This window comes from Mercenaria mercenaria, chromosome 3 (genome assembly GCF_021730395.1).
Source record: "Mercenaria mercenaria strain notata chromosome 3, MADL_Memer_1, whole genome shotgun sequence".
In the NCBI taxonomy this organism is placed as follows: domain Eukaryota; kingdom Metazoa; phylum Mollusca; class Bivalvia; order Venerida; family Veneridae; genus Mercenaria; species Mercenaria mercenaria.
This window is the reverse complement of record NC_069363.1, coordinates 33,512,975-33,531,990: the sequence shown is the minus strand read 5'-3', so window position 1 is coordinate 33,531,990 and position 19,016 is coordinate 33,512,975. Positions and strand designations below refer to the sequence as shown.

At 35.0% G+C, this 19,016-nt stretch overlaps 1 protein-coding gene across 13 annotated transcripts in view; it reads left to right on the top strand.

The window, feature by feature from the left end:
- LOC123525140 (dual specificity protein phosphatase CDC14AB-like) overlaps window positions 1–17,113 on the top strand; it is a 59,072-nt gene extending 41,959 nt beyond the window's left edge. For 2 of the 13 annotated variants that reach the window (XM_045303913.2, XM_045303912.2), the window contains exons 13-17: window positions 430–621; window positions 2,595–2,645; window positions 6,271–6,424; window positions 9,516–9,557; window positions 12,115–17,113. In XM_045303913.2, coding sequence (XP_045159848.1) covers window positions 430–621; window positions 2,595–2,645; window positions 6,271–6,424; window positions 9,516–9,554 — 436 coding nt within the window. In that variant the 3' untranslated portion in view covers window positions 9,555–9,557; window positions 12,115–17,113. Of the gene's footprint in view, window positions 1–429; window positions 622–2,594; window positions 2,646–5,671; window positions 5,725–6,270; window positions 6,425–9,515; window positions 9,558–12,114 lie in introns of all 13 variants that reach the window. The other 11 variants (XM_045303915.2, XM_045303914.2, XM_045303917.2 and 8 more) reach the window with 11 other exon arrangements.
- The last annotated feature ends 1,903 nt before the right edge of the window (window positions 17,114–19,016 follow it).

The following is a 19,016-nucleotide window of genomic DNA, read 5'->3' as shown; positions in this document are numbered from 1 at the left end:
GTAAGAATTTTAGATTTGGCAAATAATAGTCCCTAATCTTTGCCAGTCACAGTTTGTAAATTTAAAACTGCGCCCAATTGCAATAGTATAACCAGTAAACATAACAAATTCCATGCAGTCGGAATAAGGCTGTGATTATTAAATGGTAAAATAAAAACAGTAGAAAAAATACCCAGCATACAATTCTCTTCCGATACAGAGCTATTTGTTTTTGTTTTTTTTGTTTTGTCAGTGCTAATTTATGAAAATGAAAGTTTGATTACCTTGGATTTAGACATTTCTGAATTACTTGACTTGAAAGCAAAAGTCTGATAGGCTGATCAGGTGAACTGTTACAAATAGTTGTTATGTTTGTGTGATATTAGCCACAGGCAATGATCTCTGTATTTCTTCATATATATCACAATCCTGCATGTTTTACCCTATCAGGCACGAGGATGTAAAAAGTCACAAAAGATCCACAACTCAACCCCTCCGAACCACCTCAAAAAGTGCACATGGGTCTGTTATGTCCCCCCTGAAAGCCAGTAAAGTTAGTTCAGTGCTCGCCAACAACCATGCCAACACAGGCTCCATAAAACGAGGCACGAGACATTCAGGGTCATCAACAAGTGCCAAAAGGTCAGTATTTTATATGAAATGAATTTATAAAACCCTTCATGCTGTGACTTGTTTTTATAAAATTCTTGAAGTTTTCTAATTACTGTTGGTTCCTATTCACCTAGCTAAAACAGTTTCGGAACTTCCCTTCTTCTAATGTAAATTTCGTAAATTGAAACAGATTCAATCATTGAAAGAAAGTTTTACATGTAGGAAGAAAGAGTTCAGTTTTGGAAACATTTTGTAGAGTTTTTTTCTTGTTTAAACTGATTTGTAATAACTTTGAAATAGAAAAAATGCAATGTATGAAAGTTTGATAGGCAGGATACATAGAGAATATTAGGTTACTGTCTTATAAATTTAAATCTATTAAGTGAGTCGGAGAAAATATAAAAGTCGAGGCTCTGCCGAGACTTTTATTTTTTCGTAGATGACCTTAATAAATTTAAATTTATAAGACAGTAACCTAATATTCTATTTATCCTACCTTCTGATCTAAAATCATTCTTTAATTAAAATTCAAAATTTACCACCAACTAGATCTGAGTCTGTCTTGCACAGAAATTAATACGCCCCACCATTACACAAACAGGTCTTTATAATAAAAATATTATAAAATAAGAGCCAAAAAACAAAGGCTAACCTTGTTCTCCTTTGTGTCTGACTTCTCTGTTCTGCTGAACATTAAAGAATAATTTTAATTTGCTGCCAAGTGAAGTTTTGTCCGAAGTTCAGTTGAATGTCGGATTGCCCATCCTCACCAAGCAAACGATTGACGAGACTTATATACACGCCATATTGCCGCTTGACAAAACAAATAGGCAAACCGTTTACTCGATGATTTTATTCAATAACACTCCATTACAGATGCAATATATTCCTAGATTGACGTGTAGAAAGCTAAAATTCTGAACAAACGCTATACATGGGTCACTTTCCGTTTCTCCGAGCGTTTCCGTTATAAAAACATTTTGTAGTAATTGCAAGTACGGTATGCATACACTATACATTTGTGATGGTCTCACATACCTAATAAAAGCGCGTTTATGAAAATAATTGCATAAATATGTCTTTTAGCAGTTATTCTCAAAAACAAGATGGCGTCGTTTAAAAAAAAAATCCAAAAAGTAGTCCGCCAAGCTTTATTTAGTCACTGACCAGATAAAGCAAAATTTATCTGACCCCTTGATTTTTGCCTTTATTTTGCATGAAGGTAGGATAAATAATGTTTAACTGTCAGTATGAATTGCATTGTTTTTCTACCATGTCAGCAATTTCTGCTTCAAAATTTGTAAGAGTTGTTCTGTCATCTCTAAAATAACAGTGAATAACAAGTGTTCTATTCCTTATTTATGTGGCTGATTGCTTTATTTCTCTACAATTCTTTACCATGTACAAGGCATATGTGGAAATATTCCATCAAGACTGTTCTATGCTCTATTTTTGTTAAATACCTAATATTGAAAGAAATGTAAAATGATCTATTTGATACTGAGAACTATTTAGTAACATTTTAATTATTACTACACTGACTAAGGGTCTTTCACACAGCTTTTTTCCCCTGTAGATGTGAGACTCATACTGCCCTCTACAATGTTGAAATATCGCCTGTTTTTCCCACTTTGATTATTTTTTACATTCAGACATTCTGTCTTTTTGGCATTCTAAAACAGAGACATTTTATTTTATAAAGTTTGTTTAAGATCAGAACTGTATTTAGGCTTTTAGATACATGTGCTTTATTTTTGTCATTACATTATGATGTTCTGATCTAACCTGTTTGAATTGCTGAATAGATAGTACTTGATATATCAGGGAAAACATATCTTTACAAAGTAAAAACCAGATATATTTGAACTTAAGAAATTGCTTACATGTAACGGGCACAAATTGGTTGTGTAACTTGTGTTTTATTGACGACTGATGTTGATAGTTGAATTGTTTAGCCTGTAAGAAAGTGTGTTTTACATGAAATCACTGCCTTGTTCTTGTAGAAAACATACACACAATTATAGTTTGAGGAACACGAAAGGCGTGTCTCCTAGGTAGGCATTGACCAGCCATCTCTCTCTGTCTTGACACGTTTGTTCAGTGTGCACCTAATTTTCATTTTTGCTTCACCATGATCATTTTTGTGTGCAGAAAGTTTGTATCGGCAATAGATATGGTGCACCTGATAAAAAACTTTCTGCTCTGAAATGATTCCTACTGTGTACAAGATGTGAAAAAAGCTAGAATCTGGCTGTTTACTATTTGCAGTCATCTTTCAGTGAATACGGAGCCTGCTGAAGTTGCAATGCATCCATTCATTTTCTATTGAAAGAAACATTTCTGTCATCATTCCTTGTTTTAACCAACATAATGTTTAACAGTATCAATGTCTTGGTCTTTAGTATGAGGTCATACGAACATATGTGACACAAATGCTTTCCATGCCGCTGAAAAAATTGGAAACATTGTGTCACAATGGAAGGCATATAGAAAGTACCAATCGTAGAGCCATATTAGAATTACTTGAAGCATTGACTTCAATATAAAATTGCCAGAGTCAGGGTAAAGTTAACTTGTCACAGATTTCTGACTCATTGAGTTGAACCGTATCTTTTTGGTATCAAAGTCTAGTCTATAGGTGAAGAGAAGGATTTTATATATATATATATAAGTGTTAAAGGTTAGGATAGATATTTCTGTCATTCAGGCAGCACTTTCTGTTTTCAATACTTATGGATACAGTATACATCTTGGACAAGTAGCTACCTCTTTTAATGTGCATCTGTTTTAGTTTAACCAGAGGTATTTGAAGTTGGTACTCTGGGATGTATTACTTAGAGTTTGAATGCTGTTAGGGGATATTGTGACACCTCCCACCAAAGCATGAGCCCGTTTATTCAAGCTACATGTTTCTGAGGTTATGAAAAAGTAATATATATATCAACCCTTAGTTTAGGTTTCTGTCATAAATTGGTGTATATTTTTTAAGTTAAAATCCCCCTGATTATTTGCTTTGTTGTATTATATACTTCCTGTATTTTTTTTCATTTTCTGGCTTAAATATAAGTAAATCTAATTCTTTTTTCCATTAAAAGATGATTATTTTTATGCCTTCCATATTTGTTGTGTGTTTTACTGGTGTTTTGCTAACAGTGTATATGCTAATTTTCGCAGTGTTCATTATTGTACAAATTATATTTTACCTCTTTTTATTGTGATACAGACTCATACAGTACATACCGGTACTATAAACCATCGTCGGATACCCAGAATCCACTACTTACTTTTCACTGCATTCATTAACCCTTACCCTGCTAAATTTCTATAATGACATGTCCGTCTTTGAATTTGAACAGTACCATTAACTGTTATAAGGGGTGCTTACCAAAAAGATACTGACTGAATAGTGAACAGTGCAGATCTTGATCAGACTGCACAGATGTGCAGTGTGCAGGCAGATCATGATCTACACTCGTTGCAAAGGCAGTATCAGTTGTGTCCAGCATGATAAGGGTTGAGGTTGGGTTTGTTGACTAGCTTTCTTTCATTTTAAAGAAGTGGAGTACTAATACACCTAGCTACCACTCACTTTAAGGCTGTTACATTTCTGAAATATCAATGATTATCTTTTATGCAGTTGAACATGATTTTCAACTGAAAACAACCCAGTTTTGAGGTCTTCACAGAGATAAATGTTTGTGGCTGTAAATTATTGTATGTTGGAAAAATGTGTTCCGTCTTTAATATTATATTAAGCAGTTTTCAACAGAAATAGTATGTAGTTATTGTCGAACTTTCAAACCTATAGATGTTGAGTGGAGAATAACGGCATTGGTCAGTCATGGGTATCTGACGATGGATATAAATATGTCCTAAATCAGATAATGCTATTTATAAGGAATATATTCTTCAAGTCCATGTATTCTATATGCACATGAACTGCTGTAAGTTGTATATAAACATATTGAGGACAGTTAATGTAAGAGTCACTTCAATTTTTAGCTTAAATATAGTGAAGTTTTTGTTCACTTTTGAAGTTGAGAGTAAAGAAACTGTATACATTCTGGAATGTTTATGAAATAATAAAATAGTTTTAAGCTCACCTGGGCACAAAGTGCTCATGGTGAGGTATTGTGATCATGCTGTGTCCGTTGTCCGTCCGTCCGTCAAGTCGTCCTTCGTCAACAATTGTGTTTAAACGACATCTCCAAAACCACTGAATGGATTTTGATGAAACTTGGCTCGGATGTCCTTGAGTGGTCCTCTTCCAAAGTTGTTCAAACGGTTCCACTTGGTTGCACATAGGAGCTGCCAGAGCTAAAAATAGAAAAATCTTCGAACAACATCTCCTAAACCAATTGTCCACTTTTGAAATAATTTTACACAAATGGTCTTTTGTGACCCTCTACCAAGATTGTTCAAATTATTCCGATTCGTCAAAAAACATGGCTGCCAGAGGGCGTGGTCACTTTTCCCTATATGTATATAGTGGAAATTTTAAAAATCTTCTTGTGTGAAACTGCTGGCACAAATGGTCCTTGTGTGACCCTCTGCCAATATTGTTCAGATTATTCCGATTCGTTAAAAAACATGGCCGTCAGAGGGTGTGGTCACTTTTCATCAGCAATTTCTTTAAACAACATCTCCTCCAAAACCACTGAATGGATTTTGATGAAACTTTACACCAACGATCTCTGGGTACCCCTCTTTCAAAGTTGTTCAAATGGTTCCGGTTCATTGAACATATGGGTCTTTTTGGTTAAAAATAGGTCCCTGTATATGTGACCTGTACTTACTATAGGCTTTTATATAAGAAACTTTGAAAAGCTTCTTCTCTGAATCAATAATAGCTAGAGTCTTGATTTTTGGCGTATAATATCAGAGTTGTACTGTCTAACAAACACACTTAAAGCCTTATACACAGGTGAGCGCTTTAGGGTCAATGACCCTCTTGTTTTTGTTAGAATTTTGAGAAATTAGCAAATGAGAATATTCGATAGAGGCAAAAGTTCAGAAGATAAAATTCTTTTATTTGGATATTATTGCTAATGGTAAATACTTTGCATGCATTTTTGCCCAGGTTAGACAGATTGATAACAAACTTTGGTGGAAATAGTCCCCTTTTCCTTGCAAGTATAATGCTTGTTGTATACTTGTATTGTATGGCGGAGTCAGTCGCCTTGTGTTTAATTGTTTTACATTGTTAAATAATTTTTTTTCAATTTTTAAAATTTCTTGTTTTATGTGTTATGTAACAATGGAAGAAGGTATCATTTTAGTCAGAAATTTAAGGGTTTGCACTCACAGTTTGCAGTTCTATTGCAGAAATGCTGTATTTGAATGGCTTAATTTATTTACTATTAACAGATTGTTTTCTAAAAGTTATTTGTAATGTGTAAATGGAACGAAAGCATGGTAACATCATTGTGCTGCAAAGCTTTGCTTAATGCTTACATATTTCATTAATCATGTCACATTCACATAATAGAATACGTACTGTTTATAGAAGAAGTGATTTTTTCAGATAAAATGTAATTTTTGTTCAGAAATGTAAGACAGTAGTTTAAAAACAGATTGTAAAAAAAGGTTTTATGTATATGATTGTTGTGGCATATTCAACACCTGCGCAGCTTGTATGTGTATCTAACCAGGGTGTGACACTTGTTTATATCACTACAGTTTGAGCCACGGGGATCTCTCGTATGGCCTCCGGTCAAGTTACATCGATAATATGCCCATGGAATACAAATCTGCATCTCTGTATGACACTAACATCGAATATTCCTCCGTTTCTGGCACGTGGCCGTACAAATATCAGTCTTATACATCCACAGTAAGTTGAGAAGTTGTCGAGCAGCGTAAAGGTTTTGCTATACTTCTCCTTATTTTTCAATGCAGCCTTTTAGTTCACCAGTTCGTCCTGATATTTTTTGTTTGCAAAAGTAACATGTTAACGACAGTCTAATTTTCATTCCTTTTTCCTGACAAAGTCTTATAATAAATGTCATAAAATTTGTCACTTCTAAAAATTAACTTTTAAAAAACTGAGATCATTGTTTATTGTTTTGATATCTTATTTGGCTCTTTTTTTAGCCTGCTATTCGTTCAGAATTGTTTTATATATTGGTTATTTTTATTTGTCTATAAGCTGTAATGTTAATATTAGAGTTGTAAGTTGTGCGCTTTGTTGCTAGAAAGATAGTTTATTGCAGTATTTCATAAAGCTTCAAACTAATTTTAGAAAATTATACTATATTAAAAATATCAGGTGAACATTTGGCTAGCCAACTCTAGACTTGGTGTTGTCAGTATAGTGTGTACATCATAGCACATTGTTTGCAAGCTTTCATTTGATTGGTCAGTTGTAGAGGTGTGTGCACTGCATGCTGTGTGTGGAATGAAGATATACACATATAATTTATATATACATTGTATTTCATGTTCATGTTTGTTTTCGTCATTGTAAGTGTTGATATTATACATGTTATATCCGCACTATATATCTGGTATAATGTTACTCATGGTCAACTGGTATAGGATATGGAATATTACGAAAATGTCAGTTTTCTGTCTTACATACATATTTGTTTGATTGAAAATAGAAATGGAAATCAGTTTACATGGGCTCTACTATAGTGATCAGCATTTTTAGCTCGACTATTCGAAGAATAAGTAGAGCTATCCTACTCACCACGGCGTCGGTGTCAGCGTCACGCCTTGATTAAGTTTTTCGTACCAGTCCACATTTTGACAAAATCTTTTGAGATAAAGCTATGAATCTTTCAACACTTGTGTACCATCACATGTCCAGTTTTAGGCAAGAATACATAATTCCATCAAGGATTTTGGCTGAATTATGGCTCCTTTTTAACTTACAAATCTTGGTTCAGTTTTTCGTACCAGTTAACATTTTGTGTAAAGTGTTTGACATATGGCTTTGAAACTTTTATCACTTGTTTATTATAACAGTCTCTATCTGTAGGCAAGAGTACATAACTCTGTCAACTATTTTGGCTGAATTATGGCCCTTTTTGGACTCGGAAATTGGTTCATTTTTCATACAAGTCCACGTTTTGTTAAAACTATTTGACATGTGGCTTTGAAACTTTAAACACTTGCTTATCATCATAATTTCCATCTGTAGGCAAGACAACATAACTAGGACAAGGACTTTAGCTCAGTTATTGCCCTTTTTGACATAGGCATTAATTAATCCCCCGCCGTGGCGCAGGGATTATAGGAATGGTCTGCGTCCTTCCGTCCGTCCTTTCGTCTGTCCTTCCGTCTTTCCGTCCTTCCGTCCGTAACAAAATTGTGTCCAGGCCATATCTCCTAAACCCCTTGAAAGATTTTCATGAAACTTGGGTCAAATGATCACCTCATTAAGACGATGTGCAGAACCCATGAGTCAGCCTTGTCGGTTCAAGGTCAAGGTCACAACTCAAGGTCAAAGGTTTGAGCCTGCCATTTTGTGTCCGCTCTATATCTTCTAAACTCCTTGAAGGATTTTCATGAAACTAGGGTCAAATGATCACCTCATCAAGACGATGTGCAGAACCCATGGGTCAGCCTTGTCGGCTCAAGGTCAAGGTCACAACTCAAGGTCAAAGGTTTGAGCCTTCCATTTTCTGTCCGCTCTATATCTCCTAAACCCCTTGAAGGAATTTTATCAAACTTGGGTCAAATGATCACCTCATCTAAACAATATGCAGAACCCATGAGTCAGTCATGCCGGCTCAAGGTCACAACTTAGGGTCAAAGGTTTGAGCCTTCCATTTCGTGTCCGCTCTATATCTCCTATATCTCCTAAACCCCTTGAAGGCATTTTATATTACTTGGGTAAAATGATTACCTCATCAAAATGATGTGCAGAAATTATGAGTCAATCATGCCAGCTCAAGGTCAAGGTCACAACTAAGGGTCGAAGGTTTGAGCCTTCCATTTTGTGTCCACTCTGTATCTCTTGAAGGATTTTCATCAAACATGGGTCAAATGATCACCTCATCAAGAACTCATGAGTCAGCCATGTCAACTCAAGGTCAAGGTCACAACTGAAGGTCAAAGGTTTCAGCTCTGTATCTCCTAAACCCCTTGAAGGATTTTCATGAAACTTGGGTCAAATGATCACCTCATCAAGACGTTGTGCAGAATTCATGAGTCAGCCATGTCAGTTCAAGGTCAAGGTCACAGCTAAAATCAAAGGTTTACCCTTTCACTATCCATAGCAGTGGTGGGGGATTTAGCTGTCTTTCAGACTGCCCTGTTAAGTTTCGCATACCATTCCATATTTTACCTAAACTGTTCAATATATGGCTTTGAAACATTGAACACTTGCTTACCATCCTTGTCACACATTGCCATATAGTGCAAGGCTTACCCAAATCCACAAATGCAGGTACATTGTTTGTCTTATCCATTCTTTTTCTTTTGTCTGAAAACCTCTGGTAATATTTTGACCCCATACTTCATCAGTTCTTCAAATAGTTGAGTGCGCTGTCAGCAGACAGCTCTTGTTGTTTAGACTTGTGGTGCTTTTTTTATTTTTTCCTCGAAACTTTTCTTTGGTTTTTAAGAGAAAATGTCAATGTTTTTAAGGGAGGGACGTCTAAGTACAGCTATTTTTAAGAGCATTGAATAGGCTTTGCATTTTATGCTGTTAGCAAAACACCAAGAAACATGTGGCCACAAGAGGTGTCAGTTGTATTTTGATAGGTTGGTGAAACTATTTCAGCTTAAGTTTTCAGAAGTAACAGCTATATCTTTCCTTTAGCTTGAATTAATGTTGTGAAAGTGTTGTTAAATTCAGTTTCTTTGGAAAATATTTTGTTTATTTGTGAAGATTGATATCCAGTACATCATTCAAAATGTTCATTTTCCTCACGTACTCATTTCATCAAATTTCATTATTTATTTGCCATTCACAGTCTAGCATACGAGAGAGAGAATTTGCCATTAGGGAGTGACCGGTAGGTAGTTTCTTCATAGTCCATTCACATATAAGTAGGCTATAATACCCACAGCAGCCTGTAGTTGAATACTAACATATCATCTACATTGTAAGCATTAACCTTTGTTGTTGTTGCCAAGTTGTTCAGGTTGCAGACTTCAGATCGCTTGCCTTTCACCACTGGGTTTGGAACCTGACCCAGGATTGTAGAATTCTTTTATGCAGGGAAGCCAGTAAACTGAGTTTTAAAATGTTGGTGGTTCTACCCAAGTGCTTGCTGTTGACTGAAATGATGTCCAAAAGGACATTTTAAGTCTTCCTCCGTTATTACTATCTCATAATCTGGAAACCAGCCATATGACAAACAAGTAAATATGAGCCACGCCATGGGGAAACCAACATAGTGGCTTTGCGACCAGCATGGATCCAGACCAGCCTGTGCATCTGCGCAGTCTGGTCAGGATCCATGCTGTTCACTAACCATTTCTCTAATTGTAATAGGCTTTGAAAGCGAACAGCATGGATCCTGACTAGACTGCGCTGATGCGCAGGCTGGTCTGGATCCATGCTGGTTGCAAAGCCACTATGTTGGTTTTCCCATGGCACGGCTCAATTATATTTTTGTCAGCTTATTAAGATGCCATTATAGACTGACTGACTCAAACTCTAGATAATTTCAGAATTGTTGAAATTCCAAGAAAATCCAGTGCATATGAAAACAGTGTTTTCCTTCTATTAGCGCTTTGGAGACTTTTAGTCAAAATATTTGGTAAGGTAAGGGCTTGAAATCCCTTTTCCTTTTGGATGGTGGAATGTTAATGATACAGAAGTTTGTATTAACACATATATGGTGGAGGTTGCCTAAAGTTAAGTAGCTTATACCCAGTTAAAGGCAGACACATCTGGAGGGCTGTGTTGAAGCAGGTTTGTTACACTCTCTATGCTAGACTGTGCCATACACTGTTGTTTGAAAAGCTGTCACTGAAAATTATATTTAATTCTAAATTTCAGCCCCAGTGTCGAAAAAAGAGGAGAAAATAGTAAAAGTTTTATAAATTTTCAGATACAGTGTATATGGGGGCTATATTGGGTTCATGTGTGTTGTCTGCTCCATATCTTCCTAACTGTTGGGAAGATTTATTATACCAGCATCAGTTGTTAACCTCACCAAGACAATGTACACAACCCCGATCCTTAGATCCAAGGTCAAGGTCACAGCTGTAGATTTAAGATTAATTTGCTTACGTTTGTGTCCACTCATCTCCTTAAATATTGGGATGATTTTCGTGAAACTTGTATTGATCAGTTGTAAACCTCATCAAGATGTTGTGCAGAGCGCACACCCACGGTCACAATGTCCACGGTAAAGGTCACACGTTAAGAGGTCCAATGCAAAAAAGCTTATCTTTGTGTTTACTCCTTGTTGTCTAAATCGCTTTGGAGATTTTCATGGAACTGACCAGTTGTTTACCTTGTCCAGACGACATGCAGACCACACAACCCTGTTCACTAGGTCAAAGGCCACACTTGGAGGCCAAAGGGCAAATAGCTTAAATTTCTTGTCCACTCAGTTCCTGTTAAACCACTAGAATGAAGTTCATAAAATTAGCACCAGTTGTTTTCATCATCTGGGCATGTAGATTGCACAACCCAGGTCATTTGGCTCAAGGTCAAGGTCACACTAAGCAGTCAAAGATCAATTATCTCAAATTTGTGTTCACTCCATATCTTCTTAACTGCTGGAAGGATTTTCATAAAGCTAGTACCAGTTGATAACTTCATCAAGATGACTTGAGACAGAGTGTACAGCACTACTTTCAAGGTCAAGGTCACATTTGAAGGTCAAAGGTCTTGATCACAAAATTTTACTTTCTCTGTATCAAAGTGGCATTCAGGGGTACATGTATTCATCACCTTTAAGTGTTAATTTAGCATGGCTTGACTTGGTTATTAGTTAAACAAATAAGGTTGAGCATTGTCTGTTCTGCGATAAACAATAGTCGATGAGAGGACTGATGAGAGAACATATTGAAATCAAATTGCCCACATGATGTCCAGTTGGTTACTATGAAGATATTTTTTATCATTATTCAATGGGAAATTAGAATGATGGTTTTGAAATAAACATATTTCAGTGACTGCTTCAGGGAGAAGTCTAGAAATAATCATTTCACCAATTCATTATTTCATGTTCATGTCACTGCATGCTAAGTATGTTCATGTTGTAACTGTGGTAAAGCTGACATTGGATTCAAGAAAAAAAGGTTAAGTTTTCCTTCTTGCTGTGCAAGTGTGGCTTCATGCAAACTGCTTATTTACTAAACTTAAAATTTTAAGTTGAATCAGTAGTAAGGCTTAACACAATATAATCACAAGCCTCATAGTTTTAACTTTGAACAAGAGTAAAATAACCACATTATATAAAGGTTAAATGTCCACTTTGTTAGAATGATAGCATTTTGTTTTAATTAATAGAGTAGCTAGTATGTGTGCAATTTTATGTTTTTATGAAGTGGCATTTTCTTACCCACTTTCTACTGATACGTTCTCTAACGTATATCTTTGTCTCATTGCAGGTCGGTTCCACATACCCGCAGTACTAAGGCCTCGCTGATCCGGTGACCTTGAACTTCATTTGACCCCCAGTTTTGTTGTCATGGCAACATAGATTTATTGTTATTGAAGAACCTGTGATGTGGATGTGAAATTACTATGCAGATACTGTTCAGGACTAAACTTTTGATTGTTTTCACGTGTCTGTAAAAAAATATCATAATTTAAGTAGAAAATTGTTCTAGTCCATTTTGCATTACTTTAATCTTGCTTACAACATTACACTACTTTATTTTTATATTCCTAACCTACCTTTTTTAGTTTGTTATATAACCTTTAACCAAAATCAAGTTATATTTAAAGCGCAAAAATATATTTTACTACGAAAATTTTGATAAAGTGATTTTAACAGGCATAATGGGATAATTATACTTTCGTTTAAATTTTCTTTAATTTTAACATTTTAGTCTGTGAAATATTAGAGCAATAAGAAGGATATTCAGGGCTTTACAACATTTCATAATATAACAGCTTATAAAATGAAATAAATATGCAAAATTGAGACTTGAATTTTTTGTTTGAAGGCACGTCATTAGGCTGCCATATTTTATTCATATTAATGTTCCTTTAGTGAAATTGTAATTTATTTTAGCTGTTGCTATAATGGAATCTTGAATTTGATCAATATTGGTGATAAAAAAACTGACAAACATACTTAAAATCATGTTGGCATTTTAAACATTGCAAGGCAATGCCAGTAATTTGTTCATGTGTACCAGTAATGTATGGATAAAAATGGTATTATTCTATGGATGTTTTTAGCAGGACTTGGTTAGAAATAAACAGCAGCTCAGTCTGCCTTAGAACTTTTTGAAATGAATTATAACTCTCCATCTGCTTGCAAACACATGATACATTCTGACAAGTTCATCTTAACATATATCTGTACCTTTGTGAAAACTTTGTAGTACATTAATACTACTCTTAGTAACAGTCCCTAAAAGCATTTTAACGTAAAACCATTTTTATGTTCTGAATTTTTAGAAATTGACTATAGGAATATAGTCCATTTTGTCATGAATTTGGGATATTGCTGTATCTTGTTATATTCTGTAAGGCTGTTGTTTACATTCATCTTGTATTATAGAATCACTGTCAGTTGTTTGTACTCTCTATACGACCATTTATACTTGTTGTTTAATAAACTTTATTTATTTTAGAATGTTATATGGACTGTTTTATACATGTAAAATATTTTTGACAGGTGTACAGTATATTTTAATTGTGCAAAAAACTTTGAAGTCTGTGATATATGACACTGACACCGTTGGCAGTGTGTGGATAGAGTTGGCTAAAATGGCCTAAATTTATAATAATAAGGAAGGATGCTTATTTTGCTGTAAAACTTTATACATGTTGATGTATAAAATTTGTTGGCAGAGCTTTGTTATTCTGCAAGTAATGATGCAATGCTGCAAGATTTCAGACCTGAAACAGAGCAAGAGATCTTTAAGTTAAATGAATAATCATTATACGTTTTTGTTTAATGATTCAGTTTTGTTTTATTGGTCGGACTGTAAGCAGATGCTTCATATTCTGACAGAAGTCCACCAGATGCAGTTTTCCTTTATGACCGAGATGCCATGTTTGAGATTAACTACAAGTTTTTTCATAAGTTTTTGATGGAGAAAATTAAATACTTGTAACTGATTAACTTTGTAACATGTGTATAAGCATGTTGGTATGATGTGTTAAGTAGTGCCATTCAATCCACACATTGCCTACAGTGAAATAAGAGTTTTATTTGTACATCCACACATTGTCTACAGTGAAATTAGGGTTTTATATGTACATAAGAGTTCACAGATTAATGTCTTAGTATAAATTTTGTATAATAAAATGTAGAAGTATAAAAACTCTAAATTGTATATGAACACTGCATTTTTTTGTGCAGTTTAAAACAGAAGTACCCGGTAGAGGTTATTCGAGGGATTACTCATGTTTGTTTCGTGCTATATCATCGGCAGAATTCCAAGGTATTTGTTGGTGCCCAGACCTGGAGGGGTGAGGATATCACCATATCCCGAGGGATTCTGCTGATGTTATAACATGAAACAAAGGCATTAACGCTGTTGTAGCATAATTTTGTAAAAAGTTGAAAATAAATGTATGATTCATCAGTGTAAAATTTTATGGAACATATGCATTGTTTGATCATGTTGATGTCATTTCCTTTAAATTATGCATTGCAGGGTGGTAAATATGTTTACACTTAGCCACAGAAAGGTATGTAAACAGCGCATGAGCTTAAAAATCTCTGTTAACACTCGTTTACTATCCTGTTAAAACAACTCCTAAAAATGACAATAAACATCAGTTTTATGCTTAATTCATACTAGAATTGATTTTAATTGGATTTCACCTTGTGACCCCAAGAAATTGGTTTATCACTCCCCCAAAAATATTTTCCTAAGATATGTCTCGATGGTTTACTACAAATGTACTTTTATTTTTCGAAGGAAAAGTTTATAATAGTTTATATTTACATAAAATTATTCATTTTGCTACACAAGAATGTGCTAGTATATAGTCCAGAAGAGAATATTGCATGTTATTTTGATACCAACGTATCTTTTTTGTAATGTGAAAGTAGCGAGATGTGAATCTGTCTCAGCCAGTCCTACTATGGTATATACAGTGTAACATTTTGTACAGCTTCAAACAGGGTTGAAGTAAAATGGTAATCAGACTTGTATGCATTTGTCTGTTAACATTTTTGTAAAAATTAGACCCTAAACCTATTCAAAATAAGATTGTACTATTTTCTGAGGGAGCAGTGAAGTTAGTTTAACTGGAGCTGTTGTAGAAAAATATATGAGCCGTGCCATGAGAAAACCAACATAGTTGCTTTGCGACCAGCATGGATCCTGACCAGACTGCGGGGATGTGCAGGCTGGTCTGGATCCATGCTGGTCGCAAAGCCACTATGTTGGTTTTCCCATGGCGCGGCTCAATTATGTCTTAGTTACTAGGCTACCTGTTTATTCAAGATGTATTAAATTTGTTATGGGAACATTTCTGCTCTAGGGCCTAGTTAAGATTATGATGTATGTAATAATATTATGGAGGACATGCAACATAATTATAGTACCTAAGTTGACTGGACTGTGAAACATTGAAACAAGAAATTCCTTCACTTGACAGCTATGTTATGTAAAGTACTTTGTGTGTTAGACTATATAGGTGATTGTTGTGCATGTGAGAAGATATCATTACAAATCAACTGCTGCATGTGTAGTCATTTATTTCTAGATTTCATGCAATTCCATTGAAGTAAGTATTCAGTCCCGTGTTAAGGGAGGGAAAAAAAGAAAATATTTCTAGATTTTGAAAAAAATGAGGAAATTTGCATTTGTACATTTATTACCAGTGTAGTAAAATATAAATAGATAATCCACATGTTACTTAAGCACCTAGAAAATCGAACTATTTGATGTGTGCACACTTCTTGGTCACATTTTGTATTGAAATGTTAATAGTCTGTTACCAATTTTCTAACAAATAGGAAATTAAACTAAAACTTCACTTACTGGAACACAAGTAAATTTTTGCAGCACCTGTATTGTGTCTTAAACATTTTCAAAGTTTGTGAGTGGTTGATGTATACAGTATTTACAAATTTTGTTGTGATCTGTGATTTTTGATCACAGGGATTTAAAGTTTTTGCTTTTAGTAACTTGCAGTTGGCTATATTCCACCTGAAAGGTTTTTTAATTCTTGTAGTGAATAGTAGAAGCTGAGGAAGAAAAAAAACAATAATCTATATCTAAGGCTGTTTTGGGGCGAAAGTTTCAAATTCCTTTGTTTTGATATATTTTACCCATATATCTGGTAATGTCCATAGGAGGATTTGTATTTTAGTAAAATGTTTTATTGTTCTTTCTACATGTAATGATCTTTATTCATTTAGATTAAATCATATTAGTTTTGCTATGTAGCTTTTTAAAAATCTATCATTTTTTAAAGTTCAACATTTAAGTTTCAAATGTAGGATCAACATTGGTCAAATACTTTTCTATGTTGACTTTACATCATAATGTTGTGATTTGAAAATTGTTTGCAAATTGTCCTCAGCTAAGGGAAAATAAAAGTTCTGTTGCACTGGGATATACATAATATATATTTGTAGTTGTTGAAAATTATACGTGTCCAACAAAATTGGTTCAGAGCAAAAGCAGTTGTATGTGCTTAACTGCATTTGTTGAATTTTATGCAACAATATTGAGCCATGCCATGGGAAAACCAACATAGTGGATATGCGACCAGCATGGATCCAGACCAGCCTGCGCATCCGCGCAGTCTGGTCAGGATCCATGCTGTTCGCTAACAGTTTCTCTAATTCCAATAGGCTTTAAAAGCGAACAGCATGGAGCCTGACCAGACTGCGCGGATGCGCAGGCTGGTCTGGATCCATGCTGGTCGCAAACCCACTATGTTGGTTTTCTCATGGCACGGCTCAAATAATTATTTTTGTCTTGCAGAATATTTCAACAGATGCATTTTGACCTTTGAGTATCCCAACATTATATTACAGAGATGAACAATATTTGCATTCTGATGTTCGTAATTAACTATCAGTTTCCTGTAATTTGATATATCAGATAAAAAGTGAAAGAAATTTTTATAAACATGTATTGTCAAAAAATTTCCCACAGGTTTCAGTAGAGACTTTTCTGGACATGAACGTAATTGTTGACTGAAAATTTCTTTGTTGAAACTTTATTGCACCCTGGATCACCTTGTTTTGTTTGTTCCAGTGAATGAATACAGTGTTAATACAAGCATTTGATGTATGATTGCCTTGTTGATACAAATCCATGTACATTAATCCAACTATGGGACACTTAGTGTAAAACATACAACTCTGTGTAGCAACTATGTATTTTATTCCATTTCTTTCTAATCAATAGAGGTAATAGATATTAAATGAGCTTCTTGAAATAAAAAAATGATACTAGTTAAGCAAGTGTTGTTTACTTTATTATACTTTTCAGATACAATTTATATTGGGGCTATATTGGAGTCACACATGTTGATCTGTCATTCCATATTTATTTAGCTCTATATCTTAACCACTGAGAAGATTTTTAAAACAAAAGACTGATAATTAGAGTGGTGAATGCTGTTTGAGTGGCCTCAAACTTTGGTTTCCACACAATATCTTGAGTAAGGAATGCCCAGTTATAATGGAACTTGGTACATAGGTAGCTTTCACAGACAAAGTTTTGGATTTCAATGGGGTCGCTAGAGCCAAGGTCAACATCACTAAAAATAGAAAAATGGTTTCTGCTCAACAAGAGTAACCAACTGTAATGAAACTTGGTTTGTAGGTATCTTGCATGGAAATCAAGTTTGGATTACATGTGGGGTTACTAGGACCTTTACTAAAAAATAAAAATGGTTTTGGCTCAATAACTTTAGTTGGGAGAGACAGATTGCAATAATTTTTTTCATAAGTACGTAGCTTGCATGAAGGCCAAGTTTGGGATTGCATAATGGGTCAAAGTCGCCATTACTAAACAGTTTCCACTCAATATGTTGAGTCATAAATGAGACATGGCAATGAAATTTGTGTGTAGGTAGCTTGAGTTTGTTATACTGAGGTTAAGGTCACTTACTAAAAACGGAGAAATTGTTTCTGCTCAGTTACTTGTTAGAAGTGACATATGGCAATGTAACTTTGTGTATGGAAACAAGTGGGATTGCATATGGGGTCGAAAAGGTCAAGGTCACCATTACTACAAATAGAAAAATATTCTGATCAGTAACTTGACAATGAGTTAAAAGTGACTGAATGCAATGAAACTTCATGTGTAGGTTGTTTGCATAAAGACAAAGCTCAGGATTGCAAATGGGGTCCTAGGATCGAAGTCAAGGTCATTGTTACTAAAGCTAAAAAAAAATTTCTACTCAATAATGCAAGTCAGAACTGACATATTGCAATGAAATTTGTAGGTAGCTTGCATGGAGGAGCTTGGAATTGCATGTGGCCACTAGGGTCAAGGACAGTATTACTAATAATAGATGGTTTCCACTCCATAACTTGTTACAGGACATATGGCAATGGAACTTGGTGTGTAGGTAGCTTGCATGGATACAGTTTTGCATTGCATATGGAGTCACTTGGGTGAAGGTCAAGGTATCTGATACTAAAAATAGAAAACACGTAATCTACAACCCCAGTACATTCCATTTCATGACAGATCTATCCACAGGCTTTCAAGTAGTCCTACCTTTTCCTACTTTTTAGATTTTGAAAAAACTCCTATTCCTACTTTTTTATCTAAAGAAGAAAAAATATGTTAACAAATGTTGTTTGTCTATTTGTATAATGAATTTTGTTACATAATGCAAGGACTGATGGTGTACTGGTGAGGCTCTAGAGATATTTTTGATATGCTGCTGGTGACCTCTTCATTATATGAGTTGAATACTGACCTTGATATTGGAGCACAAGAGGTTGCAGGTAGCTATGTACAATGGGGACCTCAAAGCATCAAGAAAATAGAAAGATCTTATATATTGTGCTGCTTTGTAATTGTGAGTAAATGTACAAGATTCAGGCCCAGATCCAGAGCTGGAAAGAGGGTGGCCATGTCCCCCCACTCCCCCACCCCACCTCCACTCCCCAGTTTGCCGAGAAGTGACGTATACTCATCAAAGTTGCACCGAACTATTTTCGCTAAGGATTAGTATTTTCTCAAAATTTAGACCCAAAAGTGCACCAGAGGCCTCCGTTTCATACCTATATTTCAAAATCCTCCAGGGGAGAACACACTGGCCCTGCTAAAATTAGGAAAGTACCCCTCCCAGTACCTCAAAATAAGACCAAAAAATGCACCAGAACCAACCATTTCATACCTTA